The sequence below is a fragment of the Pseudoliparis swirei genome, chromosome 12, assembly GCF_029220125.1.
Source record: "Pseudoliparis swirei isolate HS2019 ecotype Mariana Trench chromosome 12, NWPU_hadal_v1, whole genome shotgun sequence".
Taxonomy (NCBI): Eukaryota; Metazoa; Chordata; class Actinopteri; order Perciformes; family Liparidae; genus Pseudoliparis; species Pseudoliparis swirei.
In genome coordinates, this window is record NC_079399.1 from 23,470,970 (window position 1) to 23,489,836 (window position 18,867).

The 18,867-nt window shown below is 46.5% G+C and overlaps 1 protein-coding gene and 1 long non-coding RNA gene across 2 annotated transcripts; one reads left to right on the forward strand and one right to left on the reverse strand.

Annotated features, from left to right (window-relative positions):
• Window positions 1-1,151: 1,151 nt before the first annotated feature.
• Window positions 1,152-14,613, forward strand: LOC130202733 (serine palmitoyltransferase 2-like). Its single transcript, XM_056428460.1, has 9 exons — window positions 1,152-1,405; window positions 6,286-6,480; window positions 7,221-7,375; window positions 7,602-7,750; window positions 9,229-9,353; window positions 11,605-11,698; window positions 12,833-12,938; window positions 13,496-13,715; window positions 13,989-14,613. The coding sequence occupies exons 1-9, from the start codon at window positions 1,262-1,264 to the stop codon at window positions 14,142-14,144; spliced, it is 1,344 nt and encodes a 447-aa protein (XP_056284435.1). The 5' UTR covers window positions 1,152-1,261; the 3' UTR covers window positions 14,145-14,613.
• LOC130202739 (uncharacterized) lies at window positions 9,361-11,654 on the reverse strand. Its single transcript, XR_008833397.1, has 3 exons — window positions 11,572-11,654; window positions 9,602-9,680; window positions 9,361-9,463 (listed from the first exon to the last, which is right to left on the reverse strand). It is a non-coding gene; the product is annotated as an uncharacterized LOC130202739 (long non-coding RNA).
• Window positions 14,614-18,867: the final 4,254 nt, after the last annotated feature.

Sequence of the window (18,867 nt, forward strand, 5' to 3'; positions counted from 1 at the left end):
ATCTAGGGGCTACAGGAGGATAGAACCATCTCGCCCCACACACACACACACAAACACACTGAGATGGCTCATCTGGCCGCCCTTTGCCCCCGACTACACCATTCAATAAAAAGAAGCAGAGACCATAATGCAATCAGTTAATTATATATATTTCATTATTCACATTACACACGTGTGTAATTCTTTATTTAGTCGTTGAAAGGAGGATTACGTCCTTTTAATGATCTGTGAGGTGGAGGTTGTTGTTTACGTCACCTGAAGGGGTTCAGGTAAACATGCATATTAACATGTTGTGGTGTTGCATGTTAAAACACTTAAACAGTCATATAATCTTTCATTTCTGCCCGAGCTGGGTGAGTTTCCTTTACTGCGAAGTCGACTTTAACCCTGGTCCGCGTGAAACAGCTCGTTCTCCTCGTGCTGTTCGTTCCTTAAGGAATCACCTTGAGAGCCGCGGCCGTTTCCTTCCAGCCCAGGTGAGAGATGACGTCACTGAACCGGCCTGACGCCGAAGCAAAGGTTATTATGGGTTATTTCCATGGGCGGGGCTTGAAGGGGTTCAGACGTAAGGACGTCCCACGCGGAAGAGAGGCGACGCCTAGCAAAGAGAGAGGCAGTGGAGGAGCTCTCACTCTGTTCAACATTAACATGCCACAAACATTATCACTTAATTACAGACAAATGTTGACCTCTCACCAAATAGACCTACGATTTTATGTGTGCTTCTTATTAAGATTGATCATATCTAATTATTCATTTGGGTTAATTTTACACAGAGCATGCGGTGATACTTTCTGCAATATTTTAATTCACCAAATGATTGACAATTGCCAGCAAAAGCTGATGGAGAATTTCAGAACCTGTTAATTCTTAAGTGACAAAGGTCAAACAATGTAAAACACATTGAGTTTTAGAAACACTGTACATACAATGCAGATCTCCCGTAATTAAGAAAAGCTTTTGAATTTCCCACTAGAGCCTAAATACAAAAGTCAATATTAACGTGAATCTCAATGTTATTTCCAGCCTTTGCTCGAGTTATGCATTTTCGCGACATAGACGATCTTTGTAATGGAGTAACAGCATCCGGCCAATGAAACGTCTGGGGGGCGTGGCTTTCCGCCGCGCTCGTGCGGTCACAGTGCTATAGTGGGCGTTCACTCTGCCTCGGGCTCTCGCTCATACATGACTTCACCATTAACGTTACACAAGTTGGGAAACTTCATATCTGGACATTTTCAGACGCAGACGGCCGGCAAAGATGACGGAAAGCTCCGCGAACAAGCTGCTAAACGGAGACGCCTGTCACCGGACCTCAAACGATAAGAAATCGAGCAAAAATGGCTTCGTGAAGAACCACTGCCTGTTCCAACAGCCGCAGAAGTACCGTCGCCCCCGGGAGCGGGTAAGGCCCGACCGCCAACGGCTCCCCACCGCGGGCACGCGCTGCTGCGTTCAGGGCCGCGCGTGTGGATAGCTTGAATGAAGACCGTCCGGTGAAGGCGTCTGTGGTTGGTTGCCCTTCGGCCCGTGTGTGTATTGCGGCTCGGTAAACTCGTTCTGGGCGCGTTTGAAGGCACACCGTTACGTACAGCCGCGTGACGTCATCGCGTCACTGCAAGTGAACCGGACAATGAGCTAACGTAGCTCGTCCCGTTAGCTGATGGTCGATACGGCGGCCTGAGCCGACCGGTGGGTCCCCGGTGCCTCCGAGTTCATTTCCCGCCTTATGACCATCTAAAAAGTTTACATTAGTCGTAGTTGTTGTTTTCTGTTTACAAAGTGATCTTTTGAAGCGTGACGCGGGTCCGTGGACCGGAAGCTGCACTTGTTTCGTGTTTTTAAAGTGGTTGTTTCCCGGTGTCGTCCCGGGGCCACCCGGTCAGGGAGCGGTGAGGTCCTCGCGTGTAACCGGACCCCCTGCTGTGCGGACCGGGTCTCTGTTTACACTCCGGTACAGAGGACCAGGGGCCCCGAGCTGGTGCCTGTCTCCCGGGGGAGAGGGAGGGCGGAGCGGCGCCCACATGACACTCCGGGGGCAGAGGAATGTCTCCGGGCCACGAAGGGTGTGGCCCTCCTGAAGCAGTGAAAACACCGTGTCAGTGTGTGTGTCGTGGTGGAGCACACACACACACAGAGACGTGCATCTCTCATGAGGGAACATCACGCTCCACACTTCTTAAGCATATTGCTGCTAATCATAAAGTGAACGTACAAAACTAAGTCCAGACGACTTCCATCCGTAGGCACAGTCTCCATGGGTTACCCCAGAGCTGCAGGGCTCACTGAGCATGAAGCTGATCATGTTTAACTCTGGATGATATTCATACCTCCTGGATGAACGAGGCCAGTATTTTAATTCTTGGTCGTGTTGTTGAACGTTGTGATTGGACCAACCTGAACGATTCTGCTCTGCAGGTGAGCTTCATTGGCCGTGTGCACATGCATGTGATTTGACTCCGGTTACACTCTCCTCCTACATGCATGGATTTACAAATAACTGGATAGATATTAAAAAAGACATTAAAGACAACAGAATAGCAACATGTACAATATAAAAACAACAGTGACAATGGATTGGGGGATATTACTTCAAGAAGAGGTGCAAGCAGAGCAGTGTGTCTGATTCAGGGTTCAGATCAGGGAGAAGATGTTCCTGTGATCTGGTGTGATCTGGTGGTGATCTGGTGGAAGATGTTCCTGTGATCTGGTGGAAGATGTTCCTGTGATCTGGTGGAAGATGTTCCTGTGATCTGGTGGTGATCTGGTGTGATCTGGTGGTGCCTCTCAGGGTCTCCATCAACACTGCAGTGACGTAGCTCTGCTGGTGTGCGACTAACTGGAGCTGATGCAGTTAGACCTTTGTTTACAAGAGGAGCCAGGTGTGTCTCCTGGGTGTGACCCTTCAGTGTCTCGTGCAGCGGGTCACATGACTTCTGTCCCTTCAGGTAAACTAGTGGAGCATTAGAGCATTGCTCAGGCCTGAGGCTCAGGTCTGTCATGTGCTCTTGTGGCGTCCCTTGACCTCACATGACCCTTGACCTCACATGACCCCTTGTTCACAACACAGGAACATGGACAGGAGCAGGACCTGAATGAGGACCATGACTCACTGGAGCCTCAACGCTCACTCTGGACATGGAGAGGACTGGCTCACCTGTTGACTCATGTCTGACCTGAGGGATCCCCTCTTGACTGGGAGAGCACCGTGTGCACCTGTGTGTACCTGTGCCTGTGTGCACCTGTGTTAGTGTTGGTGTACCTGTGTCGGTGTGTACCTGTGTTAGTGTACCTGTGTTGGTGTGTACCTGTGTTAGTGTACCTGTGTTAGTGTGTACCTGTGTTAGTGTGTACCTGTGTTAGTGTGTACCTGTGTTAGTGTGTACCTGTGTTAGTGTGTACCTGTGTTGGTGTGTACCTGTGTTAGTGTGTACCTGTGTTAGTGTACCTGTGTTAGTGTACCTGTGTTGGTGTGTACCTGTGTTGTGGTGTACCTGTGTTGGTGTGTACCTGTTTGACGGATCATAAACCACGGCTCTTGGTCTGCTGCTCCTACAAGGATTTGCATTCAACTCCTGAGAAAGGGACCTGTTTGACTGGCTTTACACACACACACACACACGTATATACACACACACACACATATAAACACACACATATACACACACACACACATATACATATAAATACACACACACACGTATATACACACACATACACACACACACGTATATACACACATACACACACACACACACACACACATACACACACATACACACACACGCAGGCTCTCCTGTTCCCTGGCTCAGGTATTTCTCGGGGAAGCGTGACTGGTCACATGGTGGTTGCTAGGCTGCGTGGCAGAGCCTCTAATGAGTGACCGGCCTCTTTTGTTTATGGTTGTTTTGTAGGATCCAGTCACAGGCATGAGAATCCCTCACCTTTTGGCGAAATTCGCCGTTCTGAAACCAAAATAGGTGACTTACGTGAATCGTGTAGATCCGAAGAGTTTTTGTTTTGGGGTACGGGGGGGGGGGGGGGGGGGTCAATTGGCCGGCCGGCGTTTATGAGATTGGAGTGGGACACGGAGAAAATGTGGAGTGGTGCTCCTCGCAATAAAACATCTTTGGTGTGACGTGTCGCGTCTCGGCCAATCAGCGTCAAGATGTCTTCAGCGTTTGGGGGTTCAGGTTAGCTTGAATGTTAGCCGCTACATCTGCTGCTGTCACGCTGCACGGTGTAGCGATGCTAACAAAGTACCCGTACGTTAAACACCATGTGATTTAGCATATTTTTTAGCATCGATACTTCATTAAAAGAGCGATCAGAGCGCACGCTGCTCCGTGTCGAGCTGTCTGCGCAGCGCTCACAGAGAAGGGCCTTAAGTTGCGGAATTTTCGGCGTTAAAAATAAAAAAAGATGCCAGAAGTGAAATGTTTAATTTCAGTCTGTAAAGTTGTGTAACTCTACAGCTGCTCATCCTGATGAACTCTGTATCCTCTGGTCAGATACAGACAAAAGGCCTCATAGTGGATCATCAATGCTATGATGGCTCCATGTAGTTTCATTCATATCTTGTAGGCTAATACTAATATTACTGCCATTTGTTAAGTGTTGAAAAAGTTGGTAAAAAGTGATCCATACATATATTTTATTTATTACTATTATAGATAAATATACCAGTATCGTATTTATGGTATACTGTTTTTATGGTATTGTATCAGTATCATGATATTTATGGCAGGTATGGTATAGAAGATCGTGACAACGTTCATGAATGACCATATTATACACAATATTACCATTATTATAGTATTATAGGCCCGATCACTGACGGTGTCAGAATGGAGGACCTACAGATTATCATACAACGTCCAACATCGATGTTCGTGGAAGTCACCAGCACGACTCGTTACCTCTTAGAGTCTGAGACTCGTTAGGCTGGGACCTCTTCGAGTCTGAGAGCTCCTCCAGGGAACATCTAGACAGCCCCGTAGGGTCACGTCCTACAGTATCATTGCTATTCATAATACTCAGTGCATTAGAGCCCTGGGCTGTTGGATATTTTACTGCTCAATTCAGTTTATTTTGTGTAGCCCAGAATCACAAATTACAAATTTGCCAATCTGTCCTCTAGGAGGAGTCCTCTATCAGCACTAAGGTCTAACAAGACCAGTACAGAGAGGAGTCCTCTATCAGGACTAAGGTCTAACAAGACCAGTCCAGAGATGAGTCCTCTATCAGCACTAAGGTCTAACAAGACCAGTACAGAGAGGAGTCCTCTATCAGGACTAAGGTCTAACAAGACCAGTACAGAGATGAGTCCTCTATCAGCACTAAGGTCTAACAAGACCAGTACAGAGAGGAGTCCTCTATCAGCACTAAGGTCTAACAAGACCAGTACAGAGATGAGTCCTCTATCAGGACTAAGGTCTAACAAGACCAGTACAGAGATGAGTCCTCTATCAGGACTAAGGTCTACCAAGACCAGTACAGAGTCCTCTATCAGCACTAAGGTCAAACAAGACCAGTACAGAGAGGAGTCCTCTATCAGCACTAAGGTCAAACAAGACCAGTCCAGAGAGGAGTCCTCTATCAGCACTAGGTCTCACAAGACCAGTACAGAGATGAGTCCTCTATCAGCACTAAGGTCTAACAAGACCAGTACAGAGAGGAGTCCTCTATCAGGACTAAGGTCTAACTAGACCAGTACAGAGATGAGTCCTCTATCAGCACTAAGGTCTAACAAGACCAGTACAGAGATGTGTCCTCTATCAGGACTAAGGTCTAACAGGACCAGTACAGAGATGAGTCCTCTATCAGCACTAAGGTCTAACAGGACCAGTACAGAGAGGAGTCCTCTATCAGCACTAAGGTCTAACAAGACCAGTACAGAGATGAGTCCTCTATCAGGACTAAGGTCTAACAAGACCAGTACAGAGAGGAGTCCTCTATCAGGACTAAGGTCTAACAAGACCAGTACAGAGATGAGTCCTCTATCAGCACTAAGGTCTAACTAGACCAGTACAGAGAGGAGTCCTCTATCAGCACTAAGGTCTAACTAGACCAGTCCAGAGATGAGTCCTCTATCAGCACTAAGGTCTAACTAGACCAGTACAGAGAGGAGTCTTGGCCCTCCCCTCAACATATTGGTTAACATGATATCTCTTAACTCTGTGCTCTGGCCTTTAGATGTATTTGTGTTTGTTTGAACTACTTTTTAATGTTCTCCCAGTAACTTTCCGAGACGTGTTCTGACAGGTGACGTTTCTCTTCCCTCAGAACCAGAATGTGTGTCTCAACTCCAGCCTGTACCAGAAGCCCTTTGATGAGTCCTTCGAGGAGACCCCCCTGCTGGTGGCCGTGCTCACCTACATGGGCTACGGCATCCTCACCGTGTTCGGCTACCTCCGAGACTTCCTCCGCCACTGGAACATCGAGAAGTGCCACGTGGCTCGAGAGAAGGAGGAGCAGAAGGTACAGGAGTTCATTAAATATAACAAGATAAACACCTGGTACCGTAGTTTATTTAATATAAGAAGATAAATACCTGGTACAGGAGTTCATTCAATATAAGAAGATAAAGACCTGGTACCGTAGTTTATTTAATATAAGAAGATAAAGACCTGGTCCCGTAGTTTATTTAATATAAGAAGATAAAGACCTGGTACCGTAGTTTATTTAATATAAGAAGATAAAGACCTGGTACAGGAGTTTATTTAATATAACAAGATAAAGACCTGGTACCGTAGTTTATTTAATATAAGAAGATAAAGACCTGGTACCGTAGTTTATTTAATATAAGAAGATAAAGACCTGGTACCGTAGTTTATTTAATATAAGAAGATAAAGACCTGGTACAGGAGTTTATTTAATATAAGAAGATAAAGACCTGGTACCATAGTTTATTTAATATAAGAAGATAAAGACCTGGTACCGTAGTTTATTTAATATAAGAAGATAAAGACCTGGTACAGGAGTTTATTTAATATAAGAAGATAAAGACCTGGTACCGTAGTTTATTTAATATAAGAAGATAAAGACCTGGTACCGTAGTTTATTTAATATAAGAAGATAAAGACCTGGTACCGTAGTTTATTTAATATAAGAAGATAAAGACCTGTGGTCCAGTAGTTTATTTAATATAAGAAGATAAAGACCTGTGGTCCAGTAGTTTATTTAATATAAGAAGATAAAGACTCTCTTGTCTCTTGCAGGATTTCGTCCCCCTCTATCAAGACTTTGAGAACTTTTACACCAGGAACTTGTACATGAGGATTCGAGACAACTGGAACCGACCCATCTGCAGCGTCCCCGGCGCGATGATAGACCTGGTGGAGAACGTCTCCCACGACTTCAACAGGACCTTTGAGTAAGTTGTTGCGTCCTGGAAAAGTCAAAATGTGTATGAATTCTGCTCTTAGTACTTGATACTGAACACACACCCAGAGCAGCTCTACTCATGACACAGGTGTGACTCACACCCAGAGCAGCTCTACTCATGACACAGGTGTGACTCACACCCAGAGCAGCTCTCTGTAACACGGGGTCGTGACCCTGGCAGGTGGCTGTCTGGACTAACGCTCTCTCCGCCTCAGGCACACGGGCAGAGTGGTGAAGGGCGTCATCAACATGGGCTCCTATAACTACCTGGGCTTCGCCGAGAACAACGGGGCGTGTGCCGACGCCGCCGTCGAGGTCACGGAGAAGTACGGCGTGGGAGTGACGAGCACGCGCTGTGAGATGGGTGAGCAGAGAGAGACGAGCCGAGGAGGAGGAGGAGGAGGAGGAGCTCTCTGTGTTTAGCTGGTGTTTAGGGAGCAAGTGGTTCTTCCTGATTCTCCCTTAATTAAGCCCCAACGCACCACATGTGGTGCATTTTTGATATTGTGTTTTAAACTGTCTATACTATTATAATAAACATGAGCAAATATATTGATGTTGGACATCAAATTAAAGAAGACAACTGGGGCTACAAGTATCAGTAAGCCATTTAAACACAACCCAAACACCAACTGAAATACAAATATCATGATCATAATTGTGTCAGATGTCGGCCCACTCAGAACGTTTCCGTAGCTAGCGACATGTAGCTTTGTGCAATCATAAAAGAAGAGATGTTCGAAAGCAAGAGCACTAAACACAGATTCTAAATATCTTTACAGAATCCTTCTGCACCAAAGTATCACGGAGATATAAGCCAAAGAACACAGAAATATTAATCGCTTCATAGCTTTACATTCAGCAAATTCAACATACTTTTATTCCTGAGAAGAAGAAAAAACGTTTCTCTCCCCTGCATTCCATCTGGCATGGCTTTAGTGTGAGTGTATGTCCCTTTAAAAACCAGGCGGACTTTTGGGGAAGCGTCATAGTCAGCTGTCAGGAAGTTCAATTTCAGCGAATCGGATTTCAAATATGGCGACGCCTTTCTATCTCATATTGGCTCACAGTGCTGTCAATCTTGTCTTTCTTGGTACCAATCGATTCTATTGGCTCTAAGTATTCCAATGACGTGTCGTTCTTTAAAATCCGCCCTTCCCCGGCGGAGATATCTGCGCGCAACAGCTGCGCTGTGACGGATCCAAAAACCGGCTTTACGCACCACTTTATTTGATCGTTTTTTAATCTTTGATTTACTGTTCTAAAGCCACATAATGATGTATTTGCATGTATTGAACACCACAAGTGAAAGTGAAATAAATGGTTTGGTACATGAGAAAAGTCAAATGGCACAGATAGTGCTTCAATGTGTCCAAATGCAAATTTTAGAGACCTCGCCTAAATTCTCTTTACTAAAAAGTCTCCAACTATTGTTCTGCTTTATTTTTTCTGAGTCAAACTTTGCAGAGAGTCTGATCACAAGTTGTATTGTTATCTGGTTGATTTTAGGCCTTTGCTGTGCATCCATCCAGGATATATTCATCCTGAAAGTGCTTTTTTTTCTAATCGAACCTGAAACTTCTATGAAAATAGAAGATTCATCTTTATTTACTCTTAACCAGTAACATATATACTAATATTTACACATCTGAACAAAAGCGCACATGTGTTCCCTTTATTATAACACCAACATTATTCAAATAGCTTTTGTGGTTGCAGAGCTACACCCTTTTTAGTTTGGGTATGTCATTTCGAGCAGAAACCTCAAAAATCTGGTGGGGTTCAGGAGGTTAAAGGGACGTCTCACTGACGGGAAGGTGTTGTTGTTGTTGTTGTTTCCAGGGAATCTGGACATTCACGAGGAGCTGGAGCGCCTGGTGGCCCGGTTCCTGGGCGTGGAGGCGTCCATGGTGTTCGGAATGGGCTTTGCAACCAACTCCATGAACATTCCTGCTCTCACCGGGAAGGTAGGGCCTCGTCGTCACTTCCTCTGGACTCGTTTGGGACATCAGAACATTAGAACATCCTGTTCCTCTGGAGCGGTTCCAGACTGTGACCCGGCTGACGGTTCTGGTTCCTGTGATGTGGAACACAGATACGACTAAATGTTCAGACAAGAAGAGTTCAGACAAAGCTTCAGAACGTCTGGAGTGCAGAGCACATGGGATTCAACACACACACACAGACAGACATACACACACACACCAGGCTTTACCTTCCTCTTCACTCGTTCTCTTCTTCCCCCAAATTGGCCTCAACAGGAAGTAGAGATGTGAACTGACAGGCGTGGGTACCTTATGAGTCAGAGGACACATTTACACACGAGTAAAAACAAAACAACAAAGAGACAAAGAGGGAGAGAGGGAGAGAGAGAGAGAGACATTCATTCATACCTGTTTTGGTTATTTTTCATGACTAAATAATTGCTTTTACATTTAAAAAATAATACATAAAGATCAGAATGCATTTATATTTGTAGAACAACATCACTATAAACTATATATATATTTATGTATGTATATATATTTATGTGTGTGTGTATATATATATATATATATGTGTGTATATATATATTTTAGTGCTGTGAAAAATAACGCGTTAATTCAATTACAGGTTTAACTAGTTTTTTTTTTTAAACGCATTTAACGCATGCGCAGAATGAGCTTCCAATCCGTCTGTTGTTGGTCGTCGGGACAAAAAAAAAGTCACTTGCAAAATGAGCTTCCAATCCACCACTTCAATCTGAACTCTGTCCGCTCTCATGCAGACGGTCTGTTCATCGGTAATGATCCTTCCGCAGGTTCACCTCCGGAAACCTTGTTACGACTTTTACTTCCTGTAGATCAGGGTCTCAACACGTCGATCGCGACCTGCCAGTCGATCGCGGCGTAGTGTCGGTAGATCGCATGACATTAAAGAGATTGGCCCGCTCCCAGACATGTTCTCGTCCTTGTTCTTTTATTAAACTAAACGTCTGTTGTTGATCGTATCTCCACAGCAGCATGTCATTTCTGTCTCTTCGCGTTGCGTTAACACTTATCGGTCTCCGCCTCGCGCCACAGAGCTCCGTGCGCGCATCGGACCGAGCAAAAAAAAGTCATTTGTCAATCTGTCCACCTGTCCGGGCGGTGAGGTTTCAGCTTTGCAGCGGTGTCGCCGTCCCTTTCATCACGGCCCAGTTCATGAAGAACCCACACAGTCAGTTTGCCTCAGCAGCTGCTAGAGGAAGACTAGAGGCCTTTAGATTGTGTCATGGTGGAGTTCATGGTTGACAAACAAGAGAACAATGTTCTGTTTAACCCTCCTGTTACCTTTACATTTACTAACATATTTTACCCTCGGGTCAATTTGACCCCAGCAATTAAAACCTCCAGAAAATTATTAGAATTAATATTGCTTCCCAAGTTTAAGTGTGAGGTACTTTATGTTTGTTTGTTGACTACCTAAATAGCCCTTTAAATAAATAAAAAAGTTGATATTTCTGATATGTTTGACACAGTGAAAAACAGCCTGGGGTCAAATTGACCCCAAAGAACACCGACATTAAACATTGAATGGGGTCAAATTGACCCGAAAGGTAACAGGAGGGTTAAACATTCTGTTTAGGATGAAGATGTATTAATGTTCCATATGGAAGAAAACTGCTAAATAACTGCTGAGTTGCAGCACCATTGTATAGAAGAATGTATAAATGTATATATCCGTCTTTGGTCATAAATCTCTATGTTCTCACAAAATATACCGACAATATCGGTAATATGTGATTGATAGATCTATCTATCTATCTATTAATCATGATTAATCCACAAAAACCTGTGATTAATCCGATTAAAAATTTTAATCGTTTCACAGCCCTAATATATTTATATATGTGTGTATATCTATATTTATATATTGTGTGTGTGTGTGTATATATATATACACACACACATATATGTGTGTTCCTTAAAACAAATGTAAAGCGTGTGAAGTCTCATACTGTCCTCCTGCTGATGGACAGACAAGCTGACAGTTAGACCACACACACACAGACACACACACAGCCTTCATGTCGCCCTCGAGGCGTAGACGATGCTTGTTAAACGGGTTCAACTTATTAACGGAGGTGTTATTGTTATTACTCACAGTAGTGTGTGTCTGCGTGTCTGTCTGTCTGTCTGTGTCTGTCTGTGTCCAGCAGCTCACCAGCAGCTGTCCTCTTGTCTCCTGGTTCTTTAGGGGTGTCTCATCGTGAGTGACGAGCTGAACCACGCCTCCCTGGTGCTGGGGGCCCGCCTGGCCGGATCCGCCATCAGGGTCTTCAAACACAACAGTGGGTCACCTACAATTACTATAATGAGGGGGGGAGGGAGGGAGGGAGGGAGGGAGAGAGAGCTTTACAGTAAGTATTTGACTCTCTGCTAGGGATGGGTTATTGTGATGGTTATTGTGTCGACGCTCCTCGGCTCTTTACTCGTTTTGGTTATTCTTCCTGACTTTGATATTATAATAATGAGCTCATTAAATAAGATCAGTTGGGTAGAGCGGTGATTCAGAGTCTGCAGGAACGCCCTGAGACGGGGAGAGCACATCAGATACACGTCACAGCTTACATTACTCATCGTGAAGGAGTCTACATGGACGTCTCCACTTAGTGATGTACTGACTCGTGTGTAGCTGTGAGTCACATTGTTGAATATACACCATCACACACCATCACACACCATCACACCATCACACACCATCACACCATCACACCATCACACACACCATCACCATCACACACATCACACACATCACACATCACACACCATCACACACCATCACACACCATCACACCATCACACACCATCACACCATCACACCATCACACACCATCACACACCATCACACACCATCACACACAATCACACACAATCACACACCATCACACACCATCACACACCATCACACACAATCACACCATCACACACCATCACACACCATCACACACAATCACACACAATCACACACATCACACACCATCACACCATCACACACATCACACACATCACACCACACACCATCACACACCATCACAATCACACCATCACACACACACCATCACACACACATCACATCACACCATCACACACAATCACACACAATCACACACCATCACACACAATCACACCATCACACACCATCACACACCATCACACACAATCACACACAATCACACACCATCACACACCATCACACACAATCACACACCATCACACACCATCACACACACACACCATCACACACCATCACACACCATCACACACCATCACACACACCATCACACACCACCACCAGAGCTCCTGACGGTCAGCCAGTGCTCTCACTCTTGGAGGCGCTGCTGTCATGACATCCTGCCACTCGTCATGAGTGAAGGTGGCGTGACCTCCGGGGGAACACCTGTAACGTGTGCCTCGTGTTGTAGACATGCAGAGCCTGGAGAAGCTGCTGAGGGACGCCATCGCTCACGGGCAGCCGAGGACTCACCGGCCCTGGAAGAAGATCCTCATCATGGTGGAGGGAATCTACAGGTACACACACGCACACACATGCAGCTGTCAAGGCTAACTTCTGCTATCCTGTTTCTTATGCATACAAGGACACATAAATACACACATAAATAAATGCAGAAATAGATTTATTTAATGATGTCCTGTTGAGGTATGACTTATATTTTTTCATTTATTTTATTATTGATACATTTATTTAAGCATTTAGTTATTTATTCCAGTATTTATTTATTAATTTATACATTTATTTAGGCATTTATTTATTTATACTTTAGTCCTTTTCTGTGCTCCATACTCCCTAAGATGATGTTTAAATATAGATAATAATGTCTGTATGGATACTCAACATGTAGCCAATCGGTCCCGTGGATCAATAGTTCCGAGAACGTCCTCAATGCACCGTATCAATGCAGATTCATTTCCACTGGGATTTTCAAAGTAAAAGCTTCAACAGCTGCAAATATACAACTCATCAAAAGTGACGCTCAGACCATTAGAATGTTTATGTCCTGGTTATACATGTGTCATTACTGTGGGACCTCTGACTTCCTCGTCTTCCTCTCGCTCTCCTCCTGAAGCATGGAGGGCTCCATCGTGCGCCTGCCAGAGGTCGTGGCTCTGAAGAAGCGCTACAAGGCGTACCTGTACATGGACGAGGCCCACAGCATCGGGGCCCTGGGGCCCAACGGCAGGGGAGTGGTGGACTACTTCGGCCTGGACCCCAGAGACGTGGACGTCATGATGGGGACCTTCACCAAGAGCTTCGGGGCAGCAGGAGGATACATCGGAGGCAAAAAGGTCAGGCGGCTGTGAGGCTGAGAGGTCACAGAGGTCATGCTGAACCCTCATGTGTAACTGTGTGAAACACTACACACACATTCACTGACATCTCCTGAAGGAAACCCTCTCCTCTAAAGCTGCTAATCATTACATTGGGATGTATCATCTATTGAACTGCCTTGAAAACATGGTGTTGCCATTATATTCATGAGCATTAGTAATCCAATGGACTCCCCCCCCCCCCCCTGTTGTAGTTCCATAGAAGTGACTTGACTCTAATGTCCGTGTCAGGAGCTGATCGACTACCTGCGGCACTACTCGCACAGCGCCCTGTACGCTGACTCCATGTCCCCCCCGGTGGTGCAGCAGATCATCAGCTCCATGAAGAGCATCATGGGAGAGGACGGGACCACCATGGGTAGGTGCCATGACGTCACGGGGGCCTGAAGGGGGCGGGGCTTCATCTCTTGCATCGGGTACCAAGACGTGCAGAAGCCTGTGACGATGAAGACGTGTCCATTCGATCTGATGGAGTCTGATTTTACATTTGAGCTGCACAGTTCCATCGGTGACCAGCAGGTGTCAGTGTAGGCTCGATGTTCAGACGGCTGCTGCTTCATGCTGAGGTCATGCTCTATGGACCCAGACCAGATGGATGTCCACACCACGTTAAGAATGAGTGTTCTTTTAAATGCTTCGTATTGTCCAATACTTTGAGTTGTTCTTCACTCCCCCGTGTGGCCGTGATGGGTCCTGCAGTTGTGTCTCCCGCCTGGTTCTGACCGTCTCTGCCGTCCGGCTTGTGGACATCAGCGTCCCGCCGCGCTGACGCCGTTGACTCTTCTCCCCTCTCGGCCTTCGTGGCGTTCCGATGTGAGTTCAGAGTGTGTCCTCGGCCCCCGCGCAGCGTGGTGCCCGGGGGCCAGAGCTCTGTGCAGGTCCGACTCCCCCCCCCCCCCCACACACACACACAGGCCCCCGGGTCTCGCTTCCACACCAGACCGGCTCCCTTCAAACACTGACTCAACCTACAGGACTCCACACCTGGAGCGACCTCCTCTCCAACGTCCTCCAGACTGCGGGAAGAGGTCAGGCGGGCCCGACCCCCGGCCGCCCGACGGGCTCCCCGCTCGGAGCCGAGCTGATTGAATATACAAGAATATACACTTTTATTTATCCCCAAGGGGAAATTAGTTCTCTGCATTTAACCCATCCTTAGTTATTAAGGGCGTGTGGGCTGCGTGGTTTTCCGAAGCAACTGGGGTTCAGTGCCTTGCTCAAGGACACTGACTTGCAACTAATGGGGAGCGGGATCGCGGGACGGAAGGCCCTCTTACCCCACTGAACTAAAGCCGCCCCATGGTTGCAGCCCGTCTCCCTTTGAAGACGCTCGGGCCTTTGAAGACGTCGGCGCTGACGCCGAGTGAACGTGACGGCGAGCTGCTAACAGTTTAGTGGCTGTGGACGGCTTCAGACCCGCGCTCGCCGTTTGAAGCTCGCTTCAATCAAACGTGTAGTTTACATCAGGCTGAAGCTTCCAGAGGAAACCGGTTTGAAGCGTCTGACTGTTTCAGTCTTTTTTCCAGCTGCTCACTCGGTGTGAGGAGCGCTCTGGACGTCTGGGTGAATCCAGAGTGAGCCGGGCGGTTGTTTGAAGGCTCTGCCGTGTGGTGATTGGTTCAGAGGAGATCTGAGGCCTCAGAGGGCTCTGCTGTGAGGACGGGTCTGATGTCGGCTTCTAGAACCCTGGTGGTCTTCAAAGGCGAGTGGCGAGCGCACGGCGACTCCACCGTGGATCACTTTTATTAAACGAACGTGTGCTGTCGGAGGATATTCATGTTCTTCAATTCAAACGCAGGCTGAATATAGAGAAGAATTCCCTGAAATCACCGACAGATCGACTGACCTGAGCGAGAGCTCACATGAGGGTTCATGAGGCGAGGGTCCGTACGCTCATGGAAAACCTGGAAAGGTCATTGAATTTTAAAATGGTCATTTCCAGGCCTGGAAAAGTCATGGAAAAAACTTAAATCATCAAAGTTTTGGAAAAGTCATGGAAATGTGTTATCACATGTTCATTTGAGTTCATGGAGTTTGACATAATTAATGTTTTTTAAAGAAAGACGCTCAAAATATAAGCCGCTAAATTTTCCAAATTGTTCATGTTTATGCCGATTTCAGTTTGGTCATGACATTTGGTTTAAAGTCCTGGAAATCCATCGGTCAACATGTGTGAGAACCCTGTTGAGCATGAACAACCAGACTTTGACCTCTGGATATCCCCTCACCGTATTTGGGCTTGCAGTCTCAACAAGTGATAGGAACGTACTGGTTACCAAGGTCACCACGACTTGAATGACTTCTCCAACTGAGGATGAAAAGGCGTCTTCATTCAAGGTGTGACGCTTAGGGTTGGCCAATGTGGCACCGGTTCCAATACAACCGGTATTACCCGGACCGAAACGCAACGCACATTCCGGTGCTTCCATGGAAACACTGTATGGGTGGCCTGTGACTAGTGAGCGTGATGCAACGCTTAATGGGAACGGGATGCCACCTGGTGGATGGCTATAGGGCTGATGCCGTGCAGCTCTCAAATAGCAGATTGAAATGGCCCTTATATGCAGAGAGCCGTGTGCAGACTGCTACAGTGGTGGCCTAAATGGAGGAGGTGACTTCAGATGCCTCATTTGAGGCTCATCATAGGTGTATAGTTCAGGTTTGAAGTACTTCAGATCAGGAAGCACGATAGAACCTGATTTTAGCAGTGTCTCAGGTGGAGTAGATATCAGAGTGAGGGTTTGAGTAGGGTGTGATGTTTAGAGATGATAGTCAGGTGGTGTTAGAGAGCGAGTCGGGTGACCGGGTAGCACGTGGCGAGAGATGAAGGCCTGGTGTGTGATGGTTCAGGTCCATAGGTGATGGAGAGCTGTGTGGGTACGAGTCGATCGTGTTAGAGACCCTGGGGTCTGGGATGGGGTGATGTGAGAGCTATGATGTAGGAGGTATGATGAGAAGAGTATGTAGAAAAATGGATAGTAGAGTATGGAGAGATGGTGTAGAGATGGTAGAGGTCATGTAGAGATGGAGTAGAGGGTTTGATGGAAGAGTGATGTAGAATGTGTAGGTGGTCGCCAGGTAAGGTATGGAAGAGTGAATCAGTTTAGTGGTGAGATGTTATGACAGCATGTACGAATAGTGGTTACTATGAAGCTTCAGAGAAAACGTTAAGCGTTGAATGTTCGATTTTCCAGAGTGGCTATCGTGTGGAGCATGGTTACCTGTGAGCATGATCCAGATGACTGTAGACGTGCTTGCAGTGAAGGTGACTCTGGTAGAGGTGATGGTCAAGAGAATGAGGTAGATCTGTAGAGTGATGTGAGGTTGATGTGGACGTCTAGAATGGTGTAAGCACTGAGCAAGGCTCAGGTTGGAGCATCTATTGAGTGCTGCTGTGGAGTACGTGTCAGCTGTCAGGAGGTGATTGAGAAGATTCAGATAGACAGTGACTGTAGAGGTCATGAGAATGCCAAGCGTCAGCTGAGTATGAAGATGGTCAGTGGGTCATGTCAGGTGAACTAGATAGTTAGCGTACTTCAAGCTTATCATAAGTTATTGACAATGTGCCAGATAGCCTTACAATGAGTGCCGAGTGATACACAGATGGTGTGTGAGTAATGATCACATTGAGGGAGAAGTGGACCAGACTCGAGCTATGCCCCAGGATCTCGGGTACAGTTTCAGCAGGAAAAACGCTTCACATCACGACGATCTGTCAGCACTGGATAGCACATCAAGTGAGGAGGTTGGTCAGTGCTGCAATCAACGTATTATAGCAAGTTCACGCATCATTCTGGCTCATGGTACCTAGCAACGAAGCAGACAAAGTCGATCCGAATGTGTCATGTTGCAGATGCCCAGTAAGGTGACTGAGGAGGTAGGAGCAGTGTGTGGATAGGTGGAGAGGGTAGATGCTCAGATAGAGTTCGTGAGTGGATGTGGTGATGTTGGTAGAGTTCAGTCAAGCATGGTCGGATGAAAGATAGCTGTAGGGGTATGAGACCGACGTGTTGTGGATGGGTAATGGTTGAGTAGCTGCACGTGATGTAGCATAGTCCTCGATCCGTAGGTGAGATGAGATTAGGTGATAGAGGTATTCAAGTGAGAGTAGGAGGTGCTATCATAGTTGCCTTAGATTATGAGCAATCATTGTGCAGAGCCGTCAGCTCTGGCCATGTGTCATCTGGATATGTTCAGTGGTTTAAGGCTAGAAGTCGTGAAGTTAGAGCAGTAGATGGTATACTGTCGCAATATGAGGACAGGTGAGATTGTGTAGTCACATGTAGATGTCTGATCTCGGATGAGGAGAGTGGGTCAGGAAATAATCATGATGAGTAGATCTGTAAGGTCATGAGAGTGTAGCATGGGTAGAGGTCATGTAGAGATGGCAAGAGGCACAAGTGAGATGGTAGAGGTCATGTAGAGATGGTGTAGAGGATGTAGAGGTCATGGATGGTGTAGAGGTGCAGAGAGGCTCATGTAGAGATGGTGTAGAGGCTGTGTAGAGGATGGTGTAGAGGTCAAGTGTAGAGGTCATGCAGAGATGGTGGAGGTCATGGAGGTCATCGTGGTGAGTTCACAGAGATGGTGTAGAGGTCAGTGTAGATGCACAAGTGTAGAGGTCATGTGGAGATGCCAAGTGTAGAGGTGATGGGAGGTCATGTAGAGACGCATGGTAGAGGGCCAAGGGAGGTGGTGTAGAGGTCAAGTGTAGAGATGGTGAGTACGCGAGGCTGCGTGAGAGGTCATGTAGAGATGGTGTAGAGGCCGTAGAGGTCATGTAGAGGTGGTGTAGAGATGGTGTAGAGGTCATGTAGAGGTGGTGTAGAGATGGTGTAGAGGTGGTGTAGAGGTCATGTAGAGATGGTGTAGAGGTCATGTAGAGGTGGTGTAGAGGTGGTGTAGAGGTCATGTAGAGATGGTGTAGAGGTCATGTAGAGATGGTGTAGAGATGGTGTAGAGGTGGTGTAGAGGTCATGTAGAGATGGTGTAGAGGTCATGTAGAGGTGGTGTAGAGGTCATGTAGAGATGGTGTAGAGGTGGTGTAGAGGTCATGTAGAGATGGTGTAGAGGTGGTGTAGAGGTCATGTAGAGATGGTGTAGAGGTCAT